This window comes from Xenopus laevis, chromosome 2L, assembly GCF_017654675.1.
Source record: "Xenopus laevis strain J_2021 chromosome 2L, Xenopus_laevis_v10.1, whole genome shotgun sequence".
NCBI lineage: Eukaryota > Metazoa > Chordata > Amphibia > Anura > Pipidae > Xenopus > Xenopus laevis.
The window spans coordinates 50,336,978-50,359,723 of record NC_054373.1 but is presented as its reverse complement, the minus strand read 5'-3'; the positions used below and the strand labels follow the sequence as shown (position 1 = coordinate 50,359,723).

Sequence of the window (22,746 nt, the reverse complement as noted above, 5' to 3'; positions counted from 1 at the left end):
ATTTCAGGACTCCCTTGCTCCTTTCCATCATGTACTTGGAAGTTTTGTGCCATACCATAATGGAAAATGTTCTACATGGGACAATCATGATCAGATCAGAGATAACCAAGACATTTGGACTGTCCCATTAAAAACTAGGGTAAAGCAAGCTGACCTTGTTTTGGCATTCAATCATAAAGATAAATCCACCTCAAATAAAATATATCTCCACCTTTGAAGCGATATTAGGATTCTAGCTATAAGATTGTACTGTATATTCTCATGCTTCTGAAAAGTTACTTCAGACTAACCATTAACCAGAGCTGCAGACTGGGATATGCAAGAGATGCTGCCAGGTAGGTAATCAGTTCAGGCATATTCTGTCTAGCATAATAAATCTGAATGGTACTCCCATATGGCTTCATGACCAAAATATAATCAAACTTAAAACATTGTAAATAGTTTTAGATTTAACAGCAGTCAATAGATTTAAAGGATAAGTAAACCGTACAGATAAGTGAATATAACATGAATGAGGGTGCTATTCTAAGCACTTTTGCACTGTTCATTATTTATTTTTTTGTAATGGTAATTAACCCCATCTCATTATATGTGTTGGAATCTCACTCTCTAGTTGGGTTTCCATATTCACCTAGTTGTTTCCTTGATGAGACATGACAAACAAATATAACAATACCAATGCATAGTTTCATTTACAAACTAATCGGAGGTTCTCTGAAACCAGAACACCTCTGTTCCACCTAGAAGAACATCAGCATGGCTATTGTTTATTCTATTAATTGTGGGGCTGTTCCATAAGAAGCAGTCTGTTGCATAGATTGCAGATGATGATCCAGGTCAATGGTACTGAACAGAACACTGGTTCTTTGATCTTTTTTTGGCATGTATTTCACTGTAGTTTCATTATAAAGAGAAATCCTTGATGTTTTTCCACATACACAGGGGCTATAAAACAGAACCCCTGCAGCCGGTTGCAGGATTGCAGCAATCCATTTTTATAAGGTGTCAGAGTCATCTTAGTCATATTTTGTTCTCATGTTCTTTTAAACTGAACTGGTACAGAAATTCTGCAGAATTCCTTGGTTTGGAAGATTAAAGATTTGAGTCTTTGTGCTATCTGCAGATGCACTGATAATATGGTCTTTAGAATTATGGCAATGCCTCTGTGTGGCTCGTAGGTCTATAGAAATAGTATCTTTCTAGTCTGTGCTGTTGGCCCATTGCGGGAATGTATCAAGGCTGAACATGGGACGTCCCCAGGTGTTGATAGATATTGTTGTACATATAATTCCAATGATGTTCATGACAATGCCTGTTTTTACCTGAAAAAAAAAATACATAGATACAAAGGTTAGCAGTGATACAATATATGATGAAAAATGGCTATACAGTGTGCAACAGTTTATTCATGTTATTTGCTCATCTTAAAAGGAGGTCTGCTTATAAGGAATATATATTACCATGTGGTAATCATTATCTGTCTATTTGCATTTATATATGCAGATAGGACTGGGTATAATGAGGTACTCCATGCATACTGCCATAATGCTGCACCCCTGTTGGTAATAAATAGTTATTTTACTGATGTGTGTCTGGCTCCTGGAGTGCGTGTTCCTTTTCATTCTTCATTGATAGTACTCCCCAAGCTATGGGTTCGGGCACTGCACCCAAGCCACCAGATGCCATCGATGAGTGTGGTACATTTACTGCGATAATTTCATTTTACACCTTAGGGGGCCCATTTACTTAGCTCGAGTGAAGGAATAGAGGAAAAAAACGTTGAATTTCAAATTTTTTTTTTTGGCTACTTTGACCATCGAATGGGCTACTTCAACTTTGATTCGAACGATTCAAACTAAAAATTGTTTGACTATTCGACCATTAGATAGGCGAAGTACTGTCTCTTTAAAAAATTCTTCGACCCCCTAGTTCGCCACCTAAAACCTACCGAGGCCAATGTTAGCCTATGGGGAAGGTCCCCATAGGCTTCCTAACAATTTTCTGTTCGAAGGAAAATCCTTCGATTGATGGATTAAAATCCTTCGAATCGTCTGTAAATATTCCTTTGATCGTAGGAATAGCGCTAAATCCTTCAACTTCGATATTCGAAGTCGAAGGATTTCAATTTGGCAATCGAATATCGAGGGTTAATTAACCCTCGATAATCGACCATGAGTAAATTTGCCCCTAGATGTGTTAAGGCTGCACCTGAATGCGGTAGATCTGAAGTTTGTACACCCAGGTCCAACTTCGCGCTGGGTGAGCTACATTTTTTTGTAACTTCATATCATTACGTGTGGGATTGAGCAGCAATTTTTCCTTGTTTCGTGTACATGTGTGTGGGTATTGTCACACTTAATTATGTGTTACTATTAATATATAGAGAATGGATTGTCATGTGAATATATTTCATTTATAACATGTAAAATAAACACATTTCATTGCATAAGCAATGACTTCTAGCTAGTTTTATATTGATCTATTCTGACATGCCTGGGCTGCCATATAGGTACTTTAACTGACACATTGGGTTAAATATTGAAATGTAAAAGGGTAATGGGAAATAGTCAATTATTACTTTCAAGAGACTTATATTGTGGTATGTTGCTGATGACAGCAGGGTCACTGATGAGTTCTGTTATGTGAAAATGCTGAAACTGATTCCTAATGACTAAGCCAACAGCCACTATATGCATAACTAACAAAAGGATCACTGGTGTTGTGCTCCCTTTTGAAACAATTTTATAAATTTGAATTCATTAATTGAATATAAATTTAATTCTATAAATTGTACATAAAGAAATTATATAACATTTTATATAATTTTCTACTGCTTCATAATGTTTTTTCCCATTATAAATCCATTACGATCATGTTGCCTGCCAGCATTCATGTGATAATTCAGGCTATTTTCCCTTTGTCCAGTCAGCACATACCATGTACAAATTTGCCCTTTTAGGCTTTTAAAAAGCCTGTGAATGAATTAATAGCTGTGAAAGACTATTGGCAGGTATGTGCAGGTTTTATTTTGCTATCTTGCTTTTTCTTGAATTTTTCTTGGATTTATTTTGTAAGAGCCACATAAGGGGTTATTTATGACTGCAAGCACAGTTTCAGTGTCTCTATGGGGCAAATTCACTAACCTGCTGAGTTGCACTAGCGCAGCCTTCGCCGCACTTCGCCAGGCGAAGTTTTGCCAGGGCGCTGCTAATTCACTAAAATCCGAAGTTGCGCTCAGGGTGGCGAAAGGTAGCAAAGTTGCGCTAGCGTTAATTCGTCAAGCAAAGCGAAGTTACGCTAGCGATGCCTAATTTGCATACGCGCCAAGTTAAAGTACAATGGACGCATATGTATTAGCGAATATATGACACTACACATGCCTGGGAAAGCTTCATAAAATAAAATAAAGTTATTATTTTGCCCTATACATGTGCCCACTGTATAGTTTAGGTGCCATATGTTAGGAAATGTAGGGGGGAAGGAGGGTACCCCCAAAACAATTTTCAATCTTTTTCAGCATATCACCCTTAAAAAAGTAAAAGACGCCAGCGTTTTTTTTGAAGCAAGCCCTATCTACTCTATTGCACTTTGCCTGGTCTGAGGTGGCGAATGCAAGTCTGGCGCAAAAGGTAACGTTCAGTAAAATGCGCAAGTTAGTGAATTAGCGTAGTTACTTCCTTTCGCCACAGGGCAACTTTGCCTGGCGTAAGGGTGCGAAGTAGCACTAGAGTAGGTCCACTTCACTAGCGGAATTTACGCCAGCACCCGTTAGTAAATCAGCGAAGTAACGAAAGGGTCAGGCATATACATCTGATTCGCATCAAAAGACAAGTGTGCAAATCTTGATGTGTTGGTGTCAGGCATATCTCCTCCTGACATCCCAAAAAATGATAGCAATTGCATTCGGAACTATTCACACTGTGCTTGCAGTGGGAGCACGTGATCCATATAGTGTTACTGTATTTGCTAGCTGACACTGAGAGCCATATTTATCAAAATCCAAATTTTTCTGAGTATTTAAATAAAAAAAGTCCAAACAAACTAGAATTTGACCTTATTTATTATTAAAAAAGCACGATTTTATTGGATCAGGGACAAACTCGATAAAACCAACCAAATTTTGAAAAGTACAGTTTATTCCTGAATTGCTTGTTTTTTTTTCGGGGTTTTTACTGAAAAAGCCAGAATTTTTCTGAGTTTTGCCTCGAAAAGTCAGAAATAGTCTGATTTTCAGGCTAATTCCAACGTACACCACAGAAACGTACAAATAGGCTAGGGACCTCTCCCATTGATTTATAAGATGCCAGATTTTGGATTCAGACTTTTTCCATTCTTGGGGTATAATAAATCTTGAAAAATTCGAGGGTTTTTTTCCCCACTAAAAATTTGGATTTTTATAGTAAAAAAAAACTTAATATTTTGAGTTTTTGACATTTGGATTTTAAAGGGGAACTCAGGCTTCCAAACCAAAATTTGATAAAGAGGCTCACATAACACAGAAACCCCTAATATATATCCATCACATTTATCTGTTTCTTCAAAAAGTATGAATAAATGCCATTTTCTATGCTGCAATCCAGCTGTTTAACAGTTCTTCTCTTTTCTGCATCATTTGAAATCCTGGCAGGGCTTTTGCGTCAGCGCGTGGTAGTGCGGGCGGGCGCTAGGACCGCGTGGAGCGCACGGCCTAGGGGCGCCCTCCCAGCGAATCCGGCGCTGCACAGCTTACAGACAGCATGCAGGAACTACATAACTCACAATGCATTGCACAATGCACAATGATGTTCCTTTCCTTATTGAAATCATGTGTGCAGGGAATTGTGGTGTTTGGAGGATGAAGGTTGAGGACAGATGGCTGCTGATACAAAGTAACAGTAGTCAGCCAGCTCAGCAAAGTAGTCAGACAGATCAGCAGGAGAGCAGGGGGCTAGGCCTAGGGAACTGTTCCAAACCATTAAAAATCATGAAAAGTCTGCATATTTTTTAATTGATGTATATTGCAAAGTTGCCTGAAATTATGTTTACTTTTTAAAAAGCTTGTTATGTTTTTGTGGAGTTCCCCTTTAATAAATAACCCCCTGACACTTTCCTTGGCTGACACTGAATCAGACCAGCCTTCAAATTTTTTTTTTGATAGCAACAAGTCGAACAAGATAAAGTAAGAGATGTAAAATTGTTGATGCTAATTATGTGTATTAAGCCTTATATACATTAAACCCATACAGTAATGAAGATGAGTTACCATATCTGACACACGGAGATGCCCATAAGAGAAGACAATGGCATTTGGGGGGGTGGCCACAGGAAGCATGAAGGCAAAAGATGTGCTGAGTGTGCAGGGAATCATGATGTACAGCGGATTAACCTCAATGGATCTGGACTGAGAGAGAGAAATTGACAGAATGACTGACTGAATTATAATAACATGCAGAATACAGACAGGGCTTAGATGCCTTTAGGTAGATACATGCTGAAGTGCCTGCATACAAAAGCTTTAAATGAAAATTAATTTGAAAGAAATCTACTTTCACTAACCATCAATAGTCCATTTGGTTACATAAGTATGTAACGATTTTTTACATGCACTCACAATGGTAAATATACAGTGATCAAGTTCAAGAAGCAATATATACTTTTTACCAATATGCCGGGGTTTTATTTAGAAACTTGTTGTGCTAAACCAAACGGTTAAGAACAAAGTTGCTGAATTTTAATTGGACACTTAATCCTGCCTTTTATGTCTAAGCAATTGTGAAAGAAGGAAAATATATTCAGCTAGAATATAATTTAATATATTACTCAATATTTACAATGCTTGAGACATAGACATAACATAGTAGGATTGAAAATGTCAGTAGCTAGTATTGTTATTCATCCTGTAACTAACGTTTGATTTCAGGAAAAAACAGGTACGAGATCCGTTATCCAGAAACCCATTCTATATAAAGCTCTGAATTATGGAAAGGTCATCTGCCATAGACTCCATTTTATCCAAATAATTAAATTTTTTAGAAATGATTTCTTTTTCTCTGTAACAAAAAAACTGTACCCTGTACTGGATCCAAATTAATATGTAATTAATTATTTTTGGAAGCAAAATCAGCCCGTTGGTAAAGTAAAAAAAACTTTGAATTTCGAAGTATTTTTTGGGCTACTTCGACCATTGAATGGGCTACTTCGACCTTCGACTACGACTACGACTTCGAATCGAAGAATTCGAACTAAAAATCGTTCGACTATTCGACCATTCGATAGTCGAAGTACTGTCTCTTTAAAAAAAACTTCGACCCCCTAGTTCGGCAGCTAAAAGCTACCGAAGTCAATGTTAGCCTATGGGGAAGGTCCCCATAGGCTTTCCTAAGTTTTTTTGATCGAAGGATATTCCTTCGATCGTTGGATTAAAATCCTTCGAATCAGTCGATTCGAAGGATTTAATCGTTCGATCGAAGGAATAATCCTTCAATCGTATGACAGCAGGATTTGCGCTAAATCCTAGTCGAATATCGAGGGTTAATTAACCCTCGATATTCGACCCTTAGTGAATCAGCCCCTAAATGTTTACATGATTTTCTAATAGACTAAGGGGGGGTTATTTATCAAAGTCGGAATCAATCGCAATATTTTCTGCTACAAACTCCAAATCCGCTCAGGTTTTTAACCCTTATTTATTATTACATTTTCCTGAAAATTTGGTTTGCGGGGGAAAAAATCAGATTTTCACGATTTTTTCAGAATTGTAACTCGAAAAAAATCATTCAAAAAATCATTGGGACTTCTCCCATTGACTTATGTGGAACCTCGAGATGCCATATTTTCAGATTCGGACTTTTCCATCCTCAGGGTTTAATAAATTCCGAAAAAAATTTCAAAAGTCAGATATTATTTGAAAAAATCATGATTTTTTGTGATTTTTGCATTCGGAGTTTAATAAATAACCCCCTTATAGTATGAAGATCCAAATTATGCAAAGATCTCTTGTCCAGAAAAACTCCAGGTCCAAGCATTTTGGATAACAGGTCTCATCCTTGTACTGCATTCAGTAGCAGTTACATTTACATATAAGTTTAAAACCATCATTGAAAATTGTTTTCTTAATAATGTTTTCTGTAAAGTTGTCTAGAATGACATTTTATTTCAGTATGCAAAAGCAGTTTTTGGCTGCAAATCCTCTTTAATAAAGGAAAGCGCAAGGGCTTGTCCAGCAGAACAAGGTCTGTTCCTACCATGGATGCAAGGATAGGTAGAAAAAGTGTTGCAGTTGCAACATTGCTGGCACATTCTGTGAATACAGCAATCATCAGAGACAAGATAATAGCAATGGCCCAAGGTGGAATGCTGTGCAGAGGAGTCATCTGTTGTCCCAGCCAATGAGACAGACCAGAAGCCTGCAGAAAAGAGAAAGAGAATGTTGTGATCAGAACTATCTGTCCTAGTTTTGAACTTCAGCTGAGATGGATTTCCTATTGCATGATACTTCCTTTTAAAATAATTTATTTTCTCCTGAACTAAGTCAATATTCTATCCACTGGAAACAGTGCTTGGACTGTTTCTCGGTTGTTTTCAGTGACAACATTTTCCCCTCAGTTTTCATGCAGCGTGTATAGAATTTTGCCAGCAAAGCAAATAGTTCAAAGGTTTCATTTTCAACTTGAGTATCATGGCTAACAAAATAGTTCTATCCATAGATATCTGTCTTATAATTAATGGAAAACCCTGAGACATTAAAGAATCCAGAACAGCATGGATATACCAAACAAGGTTTGAGATGAGACTTTTCTTACATCACTCCCTTTTGCCAAAGCAAATCCTCCTCCCAGGAGAAGCACAATGCTCCAGGGCATCTGCTTTTGGACCACCTTCCATGTTAGTAGTGGTGCAGAAAAAAATGTGTCTTTCTGTTCTGCAATATAAAGAGAAAGAAATGTCAAAATGTTATATCTGACTATTTACTGTAGCTACGTGTGCCATTGCCCTTACCTACCTATTATTGAAATTTAGAGGATTATTGTGTTACATATTCTATATACACTTTAACATCTGCTGATGTCACGTTTCTTACCATTTCTGGTAACATCACTGCCCATAATCAATTCTTTAGGTTTAGAGGGATCTGTGAGTTTTATTTCAACAAGTTAGTTAGCCTCAGACTCATGGGAATCTGTGAAAACAGTGGAACTCTAAGGGGCAAATTCACTAAAGGGTTAATTTTCACCAGTGAAGGCTTCGCCCCACTTTGCGACACTTTGCCAGCCGTTAATTCACTACCACTAAGCTAATTCACTAAAATACAAAGTTGCGTTTCGGCAGCTGAACGCTGGCGAAGTCTCTCTAGCGTTAATTCGTCAGCACGAGCATTTCAGTGAACTTTCGCTAACGTTCGACTCTGCCTAGCGAAACTTAGTACACTTACGCTCAGGTCAATTTGAATAGGGCGTGTAAATATAGTTCGTATAGACGTCTTTATTAGAGATGTTGGTGCAAATGCTTGAAGTGGCCACTTATTATTAAAAATATCCAAGGAAGCAAAATTAAGGCATAAAGGATCCTCTATTGTCCTAGACAGGAACCCACTCTAAAACAAATGTGGCATGCCCCTCAAAAGGTTAAAAAAATATTATAACAAAATTTTTCAACAGTTACAACTTTTAAACACAATCGCACTTTAAAATATGAAAAAACAGCAGCGTTTTTTTTATAGTTTTCTAATGTTTCGACATACAGGATATGATGTCACTAATATAAGATTGAGGAGGATGTAGCTTCATATCAGTTCGCCAGGTCTTAGCTGGCGAAGGAAACTCTGCAGAAAGGGGTAACGTTATGGAAAATGCGAACTTTAGCGTCTGGCGAAAGGCCGCGAAAATTCGTTAGCGATGTACTGAAACATTAGCGATTGTCCTCTATGCCTGTTAGTACAGGCCCTTCAAACAGTCTTGGATATTTTGGCTTGTCGTTAGGTGGAGAAGTTACATGGTCAGCCCATGTATTGCTGCCTTTAACATGAATGAAAATTAATCTATTTGCAATACTTTCAGTGATAAAGATAAAGGAATACCTTCTTCAAAATCTTCTAGGTCAAAGCTATTTCTTGCTTTACAACAGCCAAACTTTGGTTTGGTAGCCGGTAGTATAAAAAGTAGAAAAGCAACAAACACAGCTACTGTAGCATCAGTAACATACCTGCAATATAAAAAAACAAGGTAATTGTACCTTTCTGTGTTTTTTTTTTATGTTTTCAGCAATGCAATACAGATAATTGGTTGCTACCAACAAAATGCAAATCCAAGTGCCATGAATAAGAAACCTGCCAAACAATAAACAGTTGGCTGTAATCATTCTGCCTAGTTCACAAGATCATGATCTTGTGAACGGTGTGAAGAGCACCATGGAATAAAGCTTGGGATCACCCCGTTTGATGCATATAGAACAGGGGTCCCCAACCTTTTTTACTCGTGAGCCACATTTAAATGTAAAAAGAGTTGGAGAGCAACACAAGCATGAGAAAGTCCATGGGGATGTCAAATAAGGGCTGTGATTGGCTGTTTGGTAGCCCTTATGTGAACCAGTAGCCTACAGGAGGCTCTGTTTGGCAGTACACCTGGTTTTTATACAACCAAAACTTGCCTCCAAGCCTGGAATTCAAAAATAAGCTCCTGCTTTGAGGCCACTGGGAGCAACATCCAAGGGGTTGGAGAGCAACATGTTGCTCGCGAGCTACTGGTTGGGGACCACTGATATAGAAGTATCGGCTTTTCATTCATTGCCAAAATAATTATTCCATTGTGATGGTGTGAGAGTTGTGATGGACACGTTTCCGCCTGTATTTCTTGGGCAATATGCAATAACCAAACACCAAATTGTAGAGGTCAAGGACTCATTTACATGTTGTAAGATTTCAATGGACTGTGGTTTAGTCTCTGTAGCAATGATACAAAGATCTTTCATTATTAAACGTGTGCATAGTTTCTCTCCTCTACCTGAAATGATATATTGCTTTGTCTCCTTGACATATATGTATTAATATCCACCCTATAAAATTTGGGCCACATTTTGGGCACCTCTGCTCTAAAGGTTGAAGAAAAGGAAAATCCACATATTCTTACTCTATGTTGTCTTTATTGAAGAGGATGGTAGCCCAACCGACGACAAAGCCAGGGTCTCTGGTAAACCAAAGCAACACCAGTAGAATGAAGAGAAACAGTACACTGGACTCAGCATAGGAAATTGGTCCCAGTTTGCGGTATTCTTCCCGGATGACGCTATATGCTGCTCGTTCTTTTTCGGAGGCCGTAGCTCCACATCCCCATGTCTTCTTAAAGCTTAATGTAGGGAAAAGGTGAATGGGTTACTCTTTGTAGTATAGGGGACATTTGTCTGTGATGAATTATATCTTAACTCCTTAGCTTCCAGTTATTTTCAGGTCTGAATTTCTCAATGAAGTTATTAGTCCAGCAGATCTGCCTGTAAGAATGAAAAGATACAGAAAGGGAAACTGAATCAAAGGAGAGAGGGAAACTAAACAAAGTGAATTTCATAATACAAGGAGCAAAAGAAGGAGCACAGAGAAAGAAGACAGTATGTAAAGTATAAAGAGAAAGTGTGACCAAAACCTTTACACTTTTTCAAGTCCCTTGTGTCACTCTACAACCAACAGTCAGAAAAGTAAGTAATTTCAAGTATAACCTTAGCACACAAAGCAGATGTGAAACTATCCATTACAGAATGAAATTACATGAAGCTTTCCTTGTTACATTCATTGTGTGCATGAAGAATAACACTCACTAATCTCGTAAGTGTAAAATATACCATGTGTACCCAGTAGCAAACCCAACAGGAAAGCAAAAACACTTCCTGGTGGCACAGGTATCCTTTTTGCTTTCCAAAGTACTGTACATAGATGCTTTTGTGAATATTATAGGGGCCATTTGTATTTTTCCTGTGCAGAAGTGCAAGAGCACTAAAGGATGCAATAGTGAGCCCCTTAGCTCTTATTTAGGTAGTACTTCTACCCAGGGAAGTGGCTGTGTTGTGGCCATGTACCAAATATTAAAAAAATGCTGTCGGTGCACAATGTAGATTTCAAGGGGTGCAGACCAGTCCTGCCCATACCGCCTGTCAGTAGGGACTGTATGTAATAAAACTTCTCTTACATCACCTTCAAGCAAGTCTTAAAGGCTAACAAAGAACAATTAATATTCACAATGAAATAAATGGCTAATGAAGAATATTACATTGCGACATTGGGATTTGTAGTGGCAAATTTGTTCTCTTTGTGAATTGTATCTCCCCCTGTTTCTCTAAAATCAAAAATGCATTGTCATTTATTAAAAGATCCAAATACAAAAAATTTGAACAAACTGCTGCTGAAAAAATATGAAAAACCCCACATATTTTGTGAACTAATGAAAAATTTGTATTACAATGAGCATTTTGCTCTCTGAAAACCTCTAAAACCACAAAAAAAAGGCAGATTTTTGCAGAAAAAGAGAACTTCCACTGACTTCTATATGAGCTCAATAGGTTTCACTTGCTGTACTTTTGTGTTCGTAGATTTTATGGTTTTTACACTTCATAAATGTATTCGTTTGTGCTAAAAAGTGCTAACAAATTCGGAGAAACAAATGTTCTAAGAATCTTCATAAGTTGGCCTCTACTTGTTAAAGTGATACCAACAACACATGATCCAATGTCTAACAAGTGGCAAACTTAAAATGAATGCAAGTTAACTTCCCAGAATCCCATATACAATAGATGTATTTTTGCTATTGCATCAAACAGGCAGCAGCCCAACTTATAGTGCTCCCAAGGTTTCATCAAAACAAAGTGCCATATGCAGAATTTTGGGTTCTAGAATTGCCATATATGCACAAGTTAGAAATATAATATTTGATTGTTACACATCTCTTGGAAGGAGTCTAGTTAATATGACAAAAAGAACCTTAAGATAAAAGTTAACTTATTCAGCATTGTCCAGTAAAGCAATGGTTGTAATCATGTGGGTAAATGTAGAAACCCTGCCAGAGATTTGCCATAAAGTCACTGGTACTTGCAAACTGACTCCTCCTTGCAAACATAAAAATAGAAAATAGGGATCATTGTTGGAATATCATTGGGCTCATCAATGCAGGGCAGTGTAAAAAGTACAAAATAAGGTGCAATCCGTCAGGTTGTCATACACATAGGGAGTACACAATAAAGCCCTGTACATACCACCTGCCCTATGACACTAGCTGCGGAGCACAGCTAAACCCAGAACAAAAGCAAGTTCTGCCCTTTAAAACTTGTAATAAATGATAATGCATTTTCTCCCTAAACTACACGCAAGTAATTGCTTTGCAGTCTGACAACAACATCCCTTTAATCAGAAATAGTGACACATAATTATACTTACTTGAATCCTATAAAGGAAAACTGCAGCCAGAACCAACTCAAGCACAACATAATAACCATGTTGGGAAATGCAAACCCGAACCACGATGCAAAGTTCAGTATATCTCCATTATTTGGAAAAATTCTGCAAAACAAAATATTTAAATGTATTTGGAGTAGACCAATCTCTCTTTATATATGTTTGCATAGCCTAACAGTATATAATTATATCAAGCTATATATAATTAGTTCAAAATTATAATTATTAACACAAGAAACATAAGAAATACTTAATAAAGTAATTGCAGGCCTTAGACCTTACTTGTATTAGATATACCATGACCTGGATGAATGAAAATCTTCATAGTCATACTAAATGACACTAACAAGCCTTCCGTTCTGATAGAAGAAATGGTTATACAGGTATGGGATCTGTTATCCGGAAACCCGTTATCCAGAAAGCTCCGAATTACAGGAAGCCTGACTCCATTTTATCCAAATAAGCCATTGTTTAATCTGATTTCATTTTACTCTAGAATAATAAAGCAGAACCTTGTACTTGATCTCAACTAAGATATAATTAATCCTTATTGGCAGCAAAGCCAGCCTATTGGGTTTATTTAGTGTTAAATGTTTTTTTAGCAGACTTAAGATATGAAGACCCAAGTTGCCATTTACCAGGATAGCGCTCCTTTATATTAGAACACCAACATGGAAGGTCTAAAATGTACTTATCAATGGAGCAAAGAAAGAATAGCATTTCTGGACTAAGAAATTTTAGTGGAAGGGACCAACTTACATACCAGGAGTTACTTCAAGGGTTTCGATTGTACTGAGTTATATGTATATAGTATACTGTATATTCTATTGAACTCATTAATATCCCTGGGAAAAGTTGCAGTTTATCTAGAAAACACAGATTAATTTTACATATAAGTTTAGCGTGGATTGTGCAAAACTTTACGAAGACCTGAATTACTGAAACATCTATCTGGAAAACCCCAGGTCCTAAGCATTCTGGATAGCAGGTCCCATACCTGTACAAGTATGGGATCTGAAAGATGAAAACCATATTCCAGAAAGCCCTGAAATAGAGGAATATCAATTTCCCATAGAGTCAAATTTCAGCATTTTTTTTTTTAATTGTAGATGAAAATTATACTTACTGGGTAAATTGTCCTTTAAGCACAAGGTTTGGGCCTGTCCCTGTTAATGTGGCAGTTCCTCCAATACTTGCAGCATAACAAACACAAAGCATCATTCCCTTCGAGGTATGTTTTCTCTCATCTTTCTCAGGGACTTCCTCTGGGACTTCTGGCACATGCCCATTACTCACAGCTGAAATAAAGAAAGAAAGTAAAAGAAAGGGATTAAGCATATGAAAAACTCTACCCCTGGAAATTGTATACACTTTTTGTCAACACAGAGCAGCATAGAAATAAAACTATGGTATCTGCTGCTGCTGATTAGAACCCATCTACAGATAATTTCGTTTTCAGGAATAAATATTGGTTATTATTATGATGAGGTTCTCCCCCACGTATAGTTCCTTTATACGTTCCTGCCTGTAATATTGTTACACGTTGGATGATTGCCTAGGTTTACAAGTGATGTGAGATGCTGAACTATTGTGACACTTTTGGGTATAAAGTTACTACTATGCCAACAGGTTTTGTTCTGGAAGCACTGAAAACACTGCCTTTATATGTCTATGAAGGTTTTTATTCATCCAGGTCATGGTATGTCTTGTAGAAGTAAACCTAGAGCAACTGGACTTGCTGATTAATCATTGAAGACATTTCACTACTCATCACCACTCATCAGCTTCTTCTCTTCGGATAAGTAGTGAAATGTCTTCAATGATTAATCAGCAAGTCCAGTTGCTCTAGATTTACTTCTACTAGATACTGCCTTTATATGCTGAAATTCTGTTTCTATTGATCTAAATATTTCAGTATTACTAGTGCAAGTGAAATGGAATATTTAAGTCAGGAGTGCCCATACTTTACTTGTGCAAGGTCTACTTTTAGTGATGTTGTCCCATTATGATCTACATCCATAAAAGCAATGTTAGCATTGTATTCCATGGAAAATATTACTTAAATACTGATTTATGGGAAAATGTATATTGTTATATTTAACAAACAACTATTTCATTTGTGACCTTAACATAATAATCTAAATGAAAAGTAAGAAATAGGAGAGTGATTTAGAAAAGCAGTTAGTGGACAATGTCTTGAGATCTACTGATCACCAGCTAAAGGTCTACTGGTAGATCCCAGTCTACGTTTTGGGCAACCTCGATTTAACTGGTTGTGTGCTAGTGATGCGTGGGCCGGCCCGATACCAATGGGGCTTGTGCGAGTTTGGGCTGACTTCCCCACATATTTTGCGGCTCGTGGGCAAGTTCGGGTTGAGTTCTTCTTCCGCTCTCCCTGCCTGCGTCCTTACTTCATTTATAGGCATACGCCTGCCCAGCCCCCTTTCGTGATGTGAGAGATAGGTGGGTCGGGCACAAGTCTATAAAAGGAGGTGCCGGACGGGTTTAGGTCGGTTGCAGGTTTGGAGCAGGTGGGTTAGGGTCAGGTGCTGGTCGAATTTTTGATGACCCACACATCACTATTGTGTGCCCAACATTGTAAAATTTATGGAACTGCCTGTTAGGTACATACTGCCAGCGCCATAATTATTACATTTTCTGATGGCTCTTTGACTATGTTGTTGTCTGGCGACGTGGAGTGGCAAAATAAAAGAGCCCAGACAGGCAAAGGATTAAATCCTACTGTTAGGAATTACCCATGGATGTCAAGCTGTTGATAAACTACTGTGCAAGCAGCCATATTTTATCTGTCAGGTATTTTGGTAATTGTAGTTCAACAGCTACTGTAGACTCAAGCACTGGTGCACGTTAGCTATCCCTGATCTAACCTCTAAAGATAAAGAGAAAATTGTAGCTATTTCTTCATATCTTAAGTCTGTGCTTGATAAACAGTAAACAGAAAAAAAAAACCTGATTGTACTCAGTAGTTCCCAGGAACAAAGGTTAATTGCAGAAAGCAGAACCCGGGTTAGCTTTTAGGAAGAATAAAAGTGTAAAGGTCAATGTTTTATTTTAATGGTTAAATAAGTAATTTTGTGCAACAAATGAAGCTAAAAGTAATGGGAAAGTAAGGCATTTCAGTGTTTTCTCTTTATGCCGGTATTAACTTGTAGGAACAATACAGCAACCAAAGAAAATATTTGCTCAGTTTCAACGGGACATCTCACAGATTCTGTGGATTGTTTGCTCCAAAAAAAGATTCCAATGGTTTTATTCTGTTCATATTACTATTAAGGCATTCTCAATGCTTCCACATGTTTCAGTTAATTGGTTACCTGCTAGAATTTGCTTCTAACCCTGTTTACTGCTTCAGGACAACCATAACTAGTTTAATACTCTCCTTTGTAATGTGGTGTTATGTAACACTCGTTTTTGAATATGTAAGATGTTTTTTCACACCACTGAGCCAGTAGGTCAAATTCTGGAAGCAAGAAATTGAATCAAACTGAATTGTACGTTTGAATGAGCGTTTTTTTCTTTCTTTCTGATTTTTGAGGGGATTCAGTTAGATCCAAATTTCAAAACATGGGCAGAAAAAAAATAAAATACTATATGAATTCTTCCTATGCAATTTCCATGAGGCTTTATATACAAGAAGGCGAATCGAGTTGGATGGATGCCATGATGCATTGTGGTTCAATTCTATCTGACGTTGGATCAAACAGTGTGATCAGACCCATCCAACTCTCTCAAAATGAACCAATAGATATTAGACATCTTTTATCAAAACCCCTGCCACAGGTGCTAGACCTCTAAGGAATTCGAAATCAAACCCCTTGTAATTACCAACAGCCTATGAGCACCCTGAACCCATTGGCACTCCATAAACTGCACATCTAAATGACGTGAAAGCGAGGCCATATCCAAAGGCATGGTCATGTACCACCCCCCAGAATGCCCATTATGAATGCAGACATCTTCGGACTGGGGGGCTCTGGGCCCACTGAAGCCGCTGCATCATTGGCCCTGTGTACACCTCTGCAAGCCCCCTCCACCACACCCATCCCCCTTCTGCAGCCTCAATAGTCCTTCCCCAACTTCTGCTAACACATAACTACCACCACATATCAGCGAATACCTGGGTGGTCAGGGAGTGCAAAGGTTCAGGAGGCTATGGGAAGCCCAGTTTGACCCTGAATGCAGAGCTGCCAAATGCAGGTAGTACAGTAGGAAGGCGCAGGTCTTTCAGCCTCGTTCTGGTGTGCACCTATGGGTGCTAAGAGCAGTCTATGGTTATTGAAACCTGTTTTTAGCCTTATACACCCTGCACATGCCCTATTGTTCTGACAAGCTCTACTAAATTTGTCAACCAATCAGGATGAAAGTGAACAATGCCTTTTTGTCTATTGAGAGGTCAACATTTACAATATATTCCCAGTAGCTGAGATCACCTTTTGAATGCCTCAGGAAATAACAGGAAGAGAAAAAGAAAATTGCTAGAAAAAGTTGCACAAGATGCCTAGGCACATCTCATGTTCTCCTCTACTTACTCTGAACAAGTTGCATTGGTATGGCATTTTTTGTCTCCAGCTCAAGTGCTGGGTTTGTCTGTCCTTCCAAGGATTCTAGCATGGACGGATCCTCTTCTGCGGTGTGGAGCTGACTCAGAACAGCCTGAACAATAGGAATCATCATGGCTGTGGTGGCAGTGTTACTTATCCACATCGAAAGGAATGCAGTGACCCCCATAAATCCCAACATAAGTCTAAATATACAACATAATATATGTAAAGGTATAGGATTAAAAAGGAGACACATTTATTATTGGACTTTGATATAGCTGATAATATTTACTTATGGACGTATATACATTCTTCATTTAGGTCAGGCGGCACATTCAGATATTAATATGATACTTTCAAAGTTTCCCATACATGTACAACATACTAATAGACATTCTGGAGTTTTTTTAACCCGAATAACACTTTATGTATTAAAACAAGGGGTTCTTACAGAGCAGGTCTCACACCAACAATGAGCAGAACTTTCAGAGCAATGCGCTTGTGTAGGTTCCACTGTTCTACTGCAACAGCCACGATCAGACCTCCCACAAAGAGCATGTTGGTGTCTTTAAGGTACTGCATGCATACCTGTGGAGCACAAGTAGAGATGAGCTCTGACTGTCAGATTACTTAGAAGCCAAACATAAACTTCACAAGTGTTACTATATTAATTATTATACTATGGGGCCCATTTACTATCAAATTTAGTTTTTTTCTAAAAAAAAATTTGGTTTTCCTATTTTTTTTTTAATGCTGTAAAAATTCAGGATTTATTAAAGGAAAACTATACCCCCAAAATAAATAGTTTATATCAAATTAAGTGACATATTAAAGAATCTTACCAAACTGGAATAAATATTTAAGTAAATATTGCCCTTTTACATCTCTTGCCTTAAACCACCATTCCGTGATGGTCAGTGTGCTGCCTCAGAGATCCCCCAACCAGAAATACGGCAGCTCTAACTGTAACAGGGAGAAGTGTGGAAGTCTGTTAATTGGCTCATGTGACCTAACATGTTTGGTTTGTTTTTATGCAGGGCTGCCATCAGGGAGGCACAGGGGGTACTGTTGTACCAGGACAGGCCCTTGACAGCACCAAAGTCATGCCAAACCGAAGATGAAGACCCGAAGCCCAAAACTGAGCCGAAGCCGAGAAAATACCCGAAATTGAAGTCCTGAAGCTGCGAAAAAAGACCCAAAGCCACGAAAGGAGCTGAAGCTGAAGTCACAAAAGGAGCTAAAGACCCGCAACCACGAGTTCAGTTCCACTTAATACCAATGTGTTTTTTTAAAATTTAATTAAACCCCTGGCCACCAATGTATCATTTTAATACTCTATAGTCCCCTGCCACCAAGGTTTTTTTTTTTTTTTAAATATTCGATGTGGCTCCAATATTTATTTTTAACTTGCATGGGGAACCATGGCCACCAATGTGTTTTTAAAAACTTTTAATATGGGGGACTCTGGTGCCAATCCTTTTTTTTTGTTTTTGCTGATAGGGGTGCCCTGTTCACCAATTATTTTTTTAACTTATAAGGTGGCCCTGACCATCAGTGGCTTTTTATAACATGTGTGTCGGGGGTTTACTGTTTTTAGCACTGATGTCTGTGTGGCCTTTTCACTGTGGTTGTGGAGCTTGGGGGCTGGGGTGGGCGGACCCAATTTTTTTGTATGGTGCACCGTGATTTCTAATGGCGGCCCTGTTTGCGTGCACCATGAATCCTAGGATCCCAAGAAGTGGCCCTAATTTTTTAAAATGCAAATTTTTTATTTATGATTACCCAGTGGCACATACTATTTAAAAAGTATATTATGATGAAAATGGATTATTTACATGAAGCAGGGTTTTACATTTGAGCTGTTTTATTCAATATATTTTTATTGAGACCTACATTGTTCGGGAGTATAGTTTTCCTTTACGTAAAAAACACTCATACAAAACTTTGCCAGGTAAAAGTTGTCAAGGTCCTATAGAAGTCAATGGGAGCTGCACTGATCCTATTGGACCGTTCTAAATCAATTCAGACTTTTAGAGGTTTTTTTGGATATTTTTCTTTCTAGGAATTGTATATTATGTGTAAATTTCCATTCGTCCTTTTTTTTTTTAAAATGTCATGGCATTCGTAGTTTTAGAGAAAGTGAGTTCAGTCGACCTTTAATAAACAGGCTTCCACGTGGCCAACTCACTACTGAATTCCAAACTGGCTCTGGAATCAGTGTCAGCTGAGTTTTATATTGGTGATTAGAGGGAAACAGGCCTAACATTACCCTATTCAATGCCAAGTGTAGTGGTGTAAAGGCACTGGACTCTGGAGCAGTAGAGATGTGTCCTCTGGAGTGATAAATGGCATTTCACCATCTGGCAGTCTTGAGGATGCCAGGAGAACATTACATAATAGCCAAAGAGAAGGCAATTTCATATTAATACCCTGGTTTTGGAATGAAATGTTGCACTGGCAGGTGTCCACATACTTTTGGCTATATGACGTAAGAAAAATTAAGGCTTTAGCACTTTTTTAAATGTGCTAGGACTGCATTGGCACTGAGGGCAGCAGCTACCTTTTTGGATTCCAGTATTCCAAACATTGGAAACAGAAGAACGGGTAGCAGTGCAGTGACAGCAAGCGGAATCACTTCTGTACACCAATAGACTGCCATTAGGATGATGACGTAGGCACAGCTGGCTTCCTGAAAAAGAACAGATTTTAGGTTAAACACCAGAAATATGCCAGTTAAAGAATAAATACATTTTTGCTTTAAATTTTTGATTTAAAGGGTCAGTTAATAACTATGACTAATATGCATGTAATAATTCTATATTAAAGGGATTGTTAACCTTTAAACCAACTTTTAGTATAATGTAGGGAATGGTATTCTGAGACAATTTACAATTGGTTTTCATTTTTTATTATTTGTGGTTTTTGAGTTATTAAGCTTTTTATTCAGCAGCTCTCCAGTTTGCATTTTCAGATGGTTGCGAGGGTTCAAATTACTCTAGCAACCACGCATTGATTTGAATAAGAGACAGGAATATGAATAGGAGAAGGAATGAATAAAAAGACGAGTAATAAAAACCAGGGCCGGCCTTAGGCCTATTGGACCAATTGGGCCCAATAGGGCCCCGCACCTCTGGGGGCCCCGCACCACAGGGCAGCACAGATAATATTTCCCTCAGCAAATGATGCTGCCTGGCTTGCCCCCAACTATGAGAGTCCAGCCCATCCCCAAATCCATAGGTCCAGCCCACCCCCAACTCTGATAAGATAGCCTGCCCCCAACTCTCATAGGCCCAGCTTTCCTCCAACCTTGATAGGCCCTGCCTGCCCCCAATCCAACCAAGCCTGCTCCCAAGCTGAATCGGCCCAACCTGCCCCAAACTAATTGGCCCAGTCCACTCTCCTATTTCCTCCCTCTCTCTCTTACCCTGTGTGCCCCTATTATGTGCCCCTATTTCATCCCTCTCACTCTCTTACCTTGTCTGCCCCATTCCTTTCTATTTTGTGCCTGTATGCCCTTATTTTCCTAAATACTTGGTGTGTCAGTTGCCAGCAACACAATTGGGTCCCACATTTGATAGGATCAGCCCTGATAAAAACTATCAATAGCAATACATTTGTAGTCTTACAGGGCATTTGTTTTTAGATGGAGTCCGTGACCCCCATTTGGAAGCTTGAAAGTCAGAAGAAGGCAAATAATTAAAAACCTTTAGAAAATAAATAATAAAGACCAATTTAAAAGTTGCTTAGAATTGGCCATTCTATAACATACTGAAAGGTGAACCTCCCCTTATTTATTGACATTCACATTGCTTTCTTTTCTCTCAATCACTTTGGCATCAGATATAAATTGTACCAGTCGAGTGGCAACTCTACGTTTACTATCATTGCACTAGTAGTGTTCTGTTGTATTGCTGTTCGTGGTTCTGGAAACAGAGAAAATGCACATGTTGCCTCAAAAATGTTAATAGTTTTTACCCCTCTTCCATACAGTGTCTAATTGTGTGTTCTTATGGCTGCTTGGAGGAGAACGATAGATATATATTATATATTGCAACCGAATTAGGCTGCAATGCAAGCACATCAAAATGGTAAGTGGATAATAACCACAAATTCTCATGACTTTATACACTCCCTGTATTCTGTTTTCACCACCTAGGTACACAAGAGGGCAGAGCACAGAAATGTGCCAAATGTACATAGCTTTAACCTCAATCAGAGTTTGAACACTGGAACAACATGATGTTCATTTATCAGTATGTCCCCTTGTTCAATATGACTTCAATAAATAGGCTTTGTGAACATAGGCCCCTCTGTTTCAAAATCCCCAAATTCAACCCAGCGGTCGTGATCTCTTTATACCCGTGCCTGACATGGGCTGGTTGGGTGCTACTATAGAGGAGATCCTAGCACACCTTTCTGATCTGGCTAAGGAAAAGGTGGGTTAGGGTTAGGGTATGCGAAAAGAATCTATGATTTTTGTCATTAATTGAACTAAACAGGGAAACTGAAGCTTTTCCATTTTTGGTGCAAGGTAGTTAAAATATGAACGCACAGACTTCTGCTTATCTGTAACCCAAAACAAAGAGGGAGAGAGTTGTATACTGATATCCATACAGCTCAACCAGTGGCTCTGCAGAATTATTTGATATGGGGGAAAGGGATTACACAGTATAACCATATGCAGTCTATTCTTTTCCCAAACAGAAATGATGCAGCTTTAAAACCCTTCAAAATAATATGTATTTATATTCAGAATATTTTCAGCTCATGTCTTTGTATCGCTGACCTTAAGGGACCCCTTGTTATAACTATGACTTGTCTCTTTTAAATAGAGTTATTGCTGCATAGTTGCACATGCTTACCCCCCCCCCATCCCAAATATTTGCCTTTTCCACAGGGCCTGCTAATCAAAGCAATTTTGTTTCAGCTCAGTGTGCATGTTGCTTTTAAATTAATTTTTGTGTCACAATTTATAGGTACATTGTAGGGTACTTGATAGTGTTCTATGTAGTACTTCTATAGTAGTGTAGCACAAGCGATATGTTGTTGTGCTACAACTCTCAGTGTCAACATATTAGTAAGGGTAAATTAATGCTCAGAACTGTAGTCCAGCAATATCAGGAATTCATTTTTAAAATTTTCTTCAGTCTCACAATAGTAAGGATACCAGACTCCTTGGAAAATCAAGGATCCTTGTAATAAATACTAGCTGCTGGGCTGCACTAAGGGGCAGATTTACTAAGCTCGAGTGAATTTTCAAAGTCCAAAAAGTTCGAATTTCGAAGTAATTTTTTGGATACTTCGACCATCGAATAGGATACTACGACTTTGAATTTACATCGACTTCTATTCGAAGTAAAAATCGTTTAAATATCCGACCATTCGATAGTCGAAGTACTGTCTCTTTAAAAATCCTTCGATTTCAATACTTCGCCAAATTAAAGCTACCGAATTGCTACACGGCCTATGGGGACCTTCCAGTGCATTTTTTAAAGTTTCTGGCATCGAATAAAAATCCTTCGATCGATCGCTAAAAATCGTTTGAATCGTTCGATCAACCGATTTTTATTCGATCGATCGAATGCTATTTTAGCGCTAAATCCTTCGAAATCGATATTCGAATTCGTAGGATTTCAATTCGATGGTCGAATTTCGAGGGTTTTAACCCCTCAAAATTCGACCATTGATAAATCTGCCCCTAATTGTATTGAAAAGAAATGGCGCAGCCCCTCTAGCTGGATATTCCAGAAATATCTGATCATTGTGTCCCTGGAG

At 38.3% G+C, this 22,746-nt stretch overlaps 1 protein-coding gene across 2 annotated transcripts in view; it reads right to left on the bottom strand.

Moving 5' to 3' along the window:
* Window positions 1-257: 257 nt before the first annotated feature.
* The window catches only part of slc13a5.L (solute carrier family 13 member 5 L homeolog), a 36,006-nt gene continuing 13,517 nt past the window's right edge, over window positions 258-22,746 (bottom strand). Inside the window, exons 3-13 of one of the 2 annotated variants that reach the window (XM_041581021.1) lie at window positions 19,532-19,660; window positions 17,423-17,559; window positions 16,960-17,174; window positions 13,536-13,707; window positions 12,392-12,514; window positions 10,104-10,319; window positions 9,056-9,180; window positions 7,782-7,900; window positions 7,224-7,385; window positions 5,243-5,380; window positions 258-1,322 (exon numbers count right to left, since the gene is read on the bottom strand). In XM_041581021.1, the coding sequence (XP_041436955.1) occupies window positions 1,200-1,322; window positions 5,243-5,380; window positions 7,224-7,385; window positions 7,782-7,900; window positions 9,056-9,180; window positions 10,104-10,319; window positions 12,392-12,514; window positions 13,536-13,707; window positions 16,960-17,174; window positions 17,423-17,559; window positions 19,532-19,660 (1,659 nt within the window). In that variant the 3' untranslated portion in view covers window positions 258-1,199. 2 annotated transcript variants of the gene reach the window in all.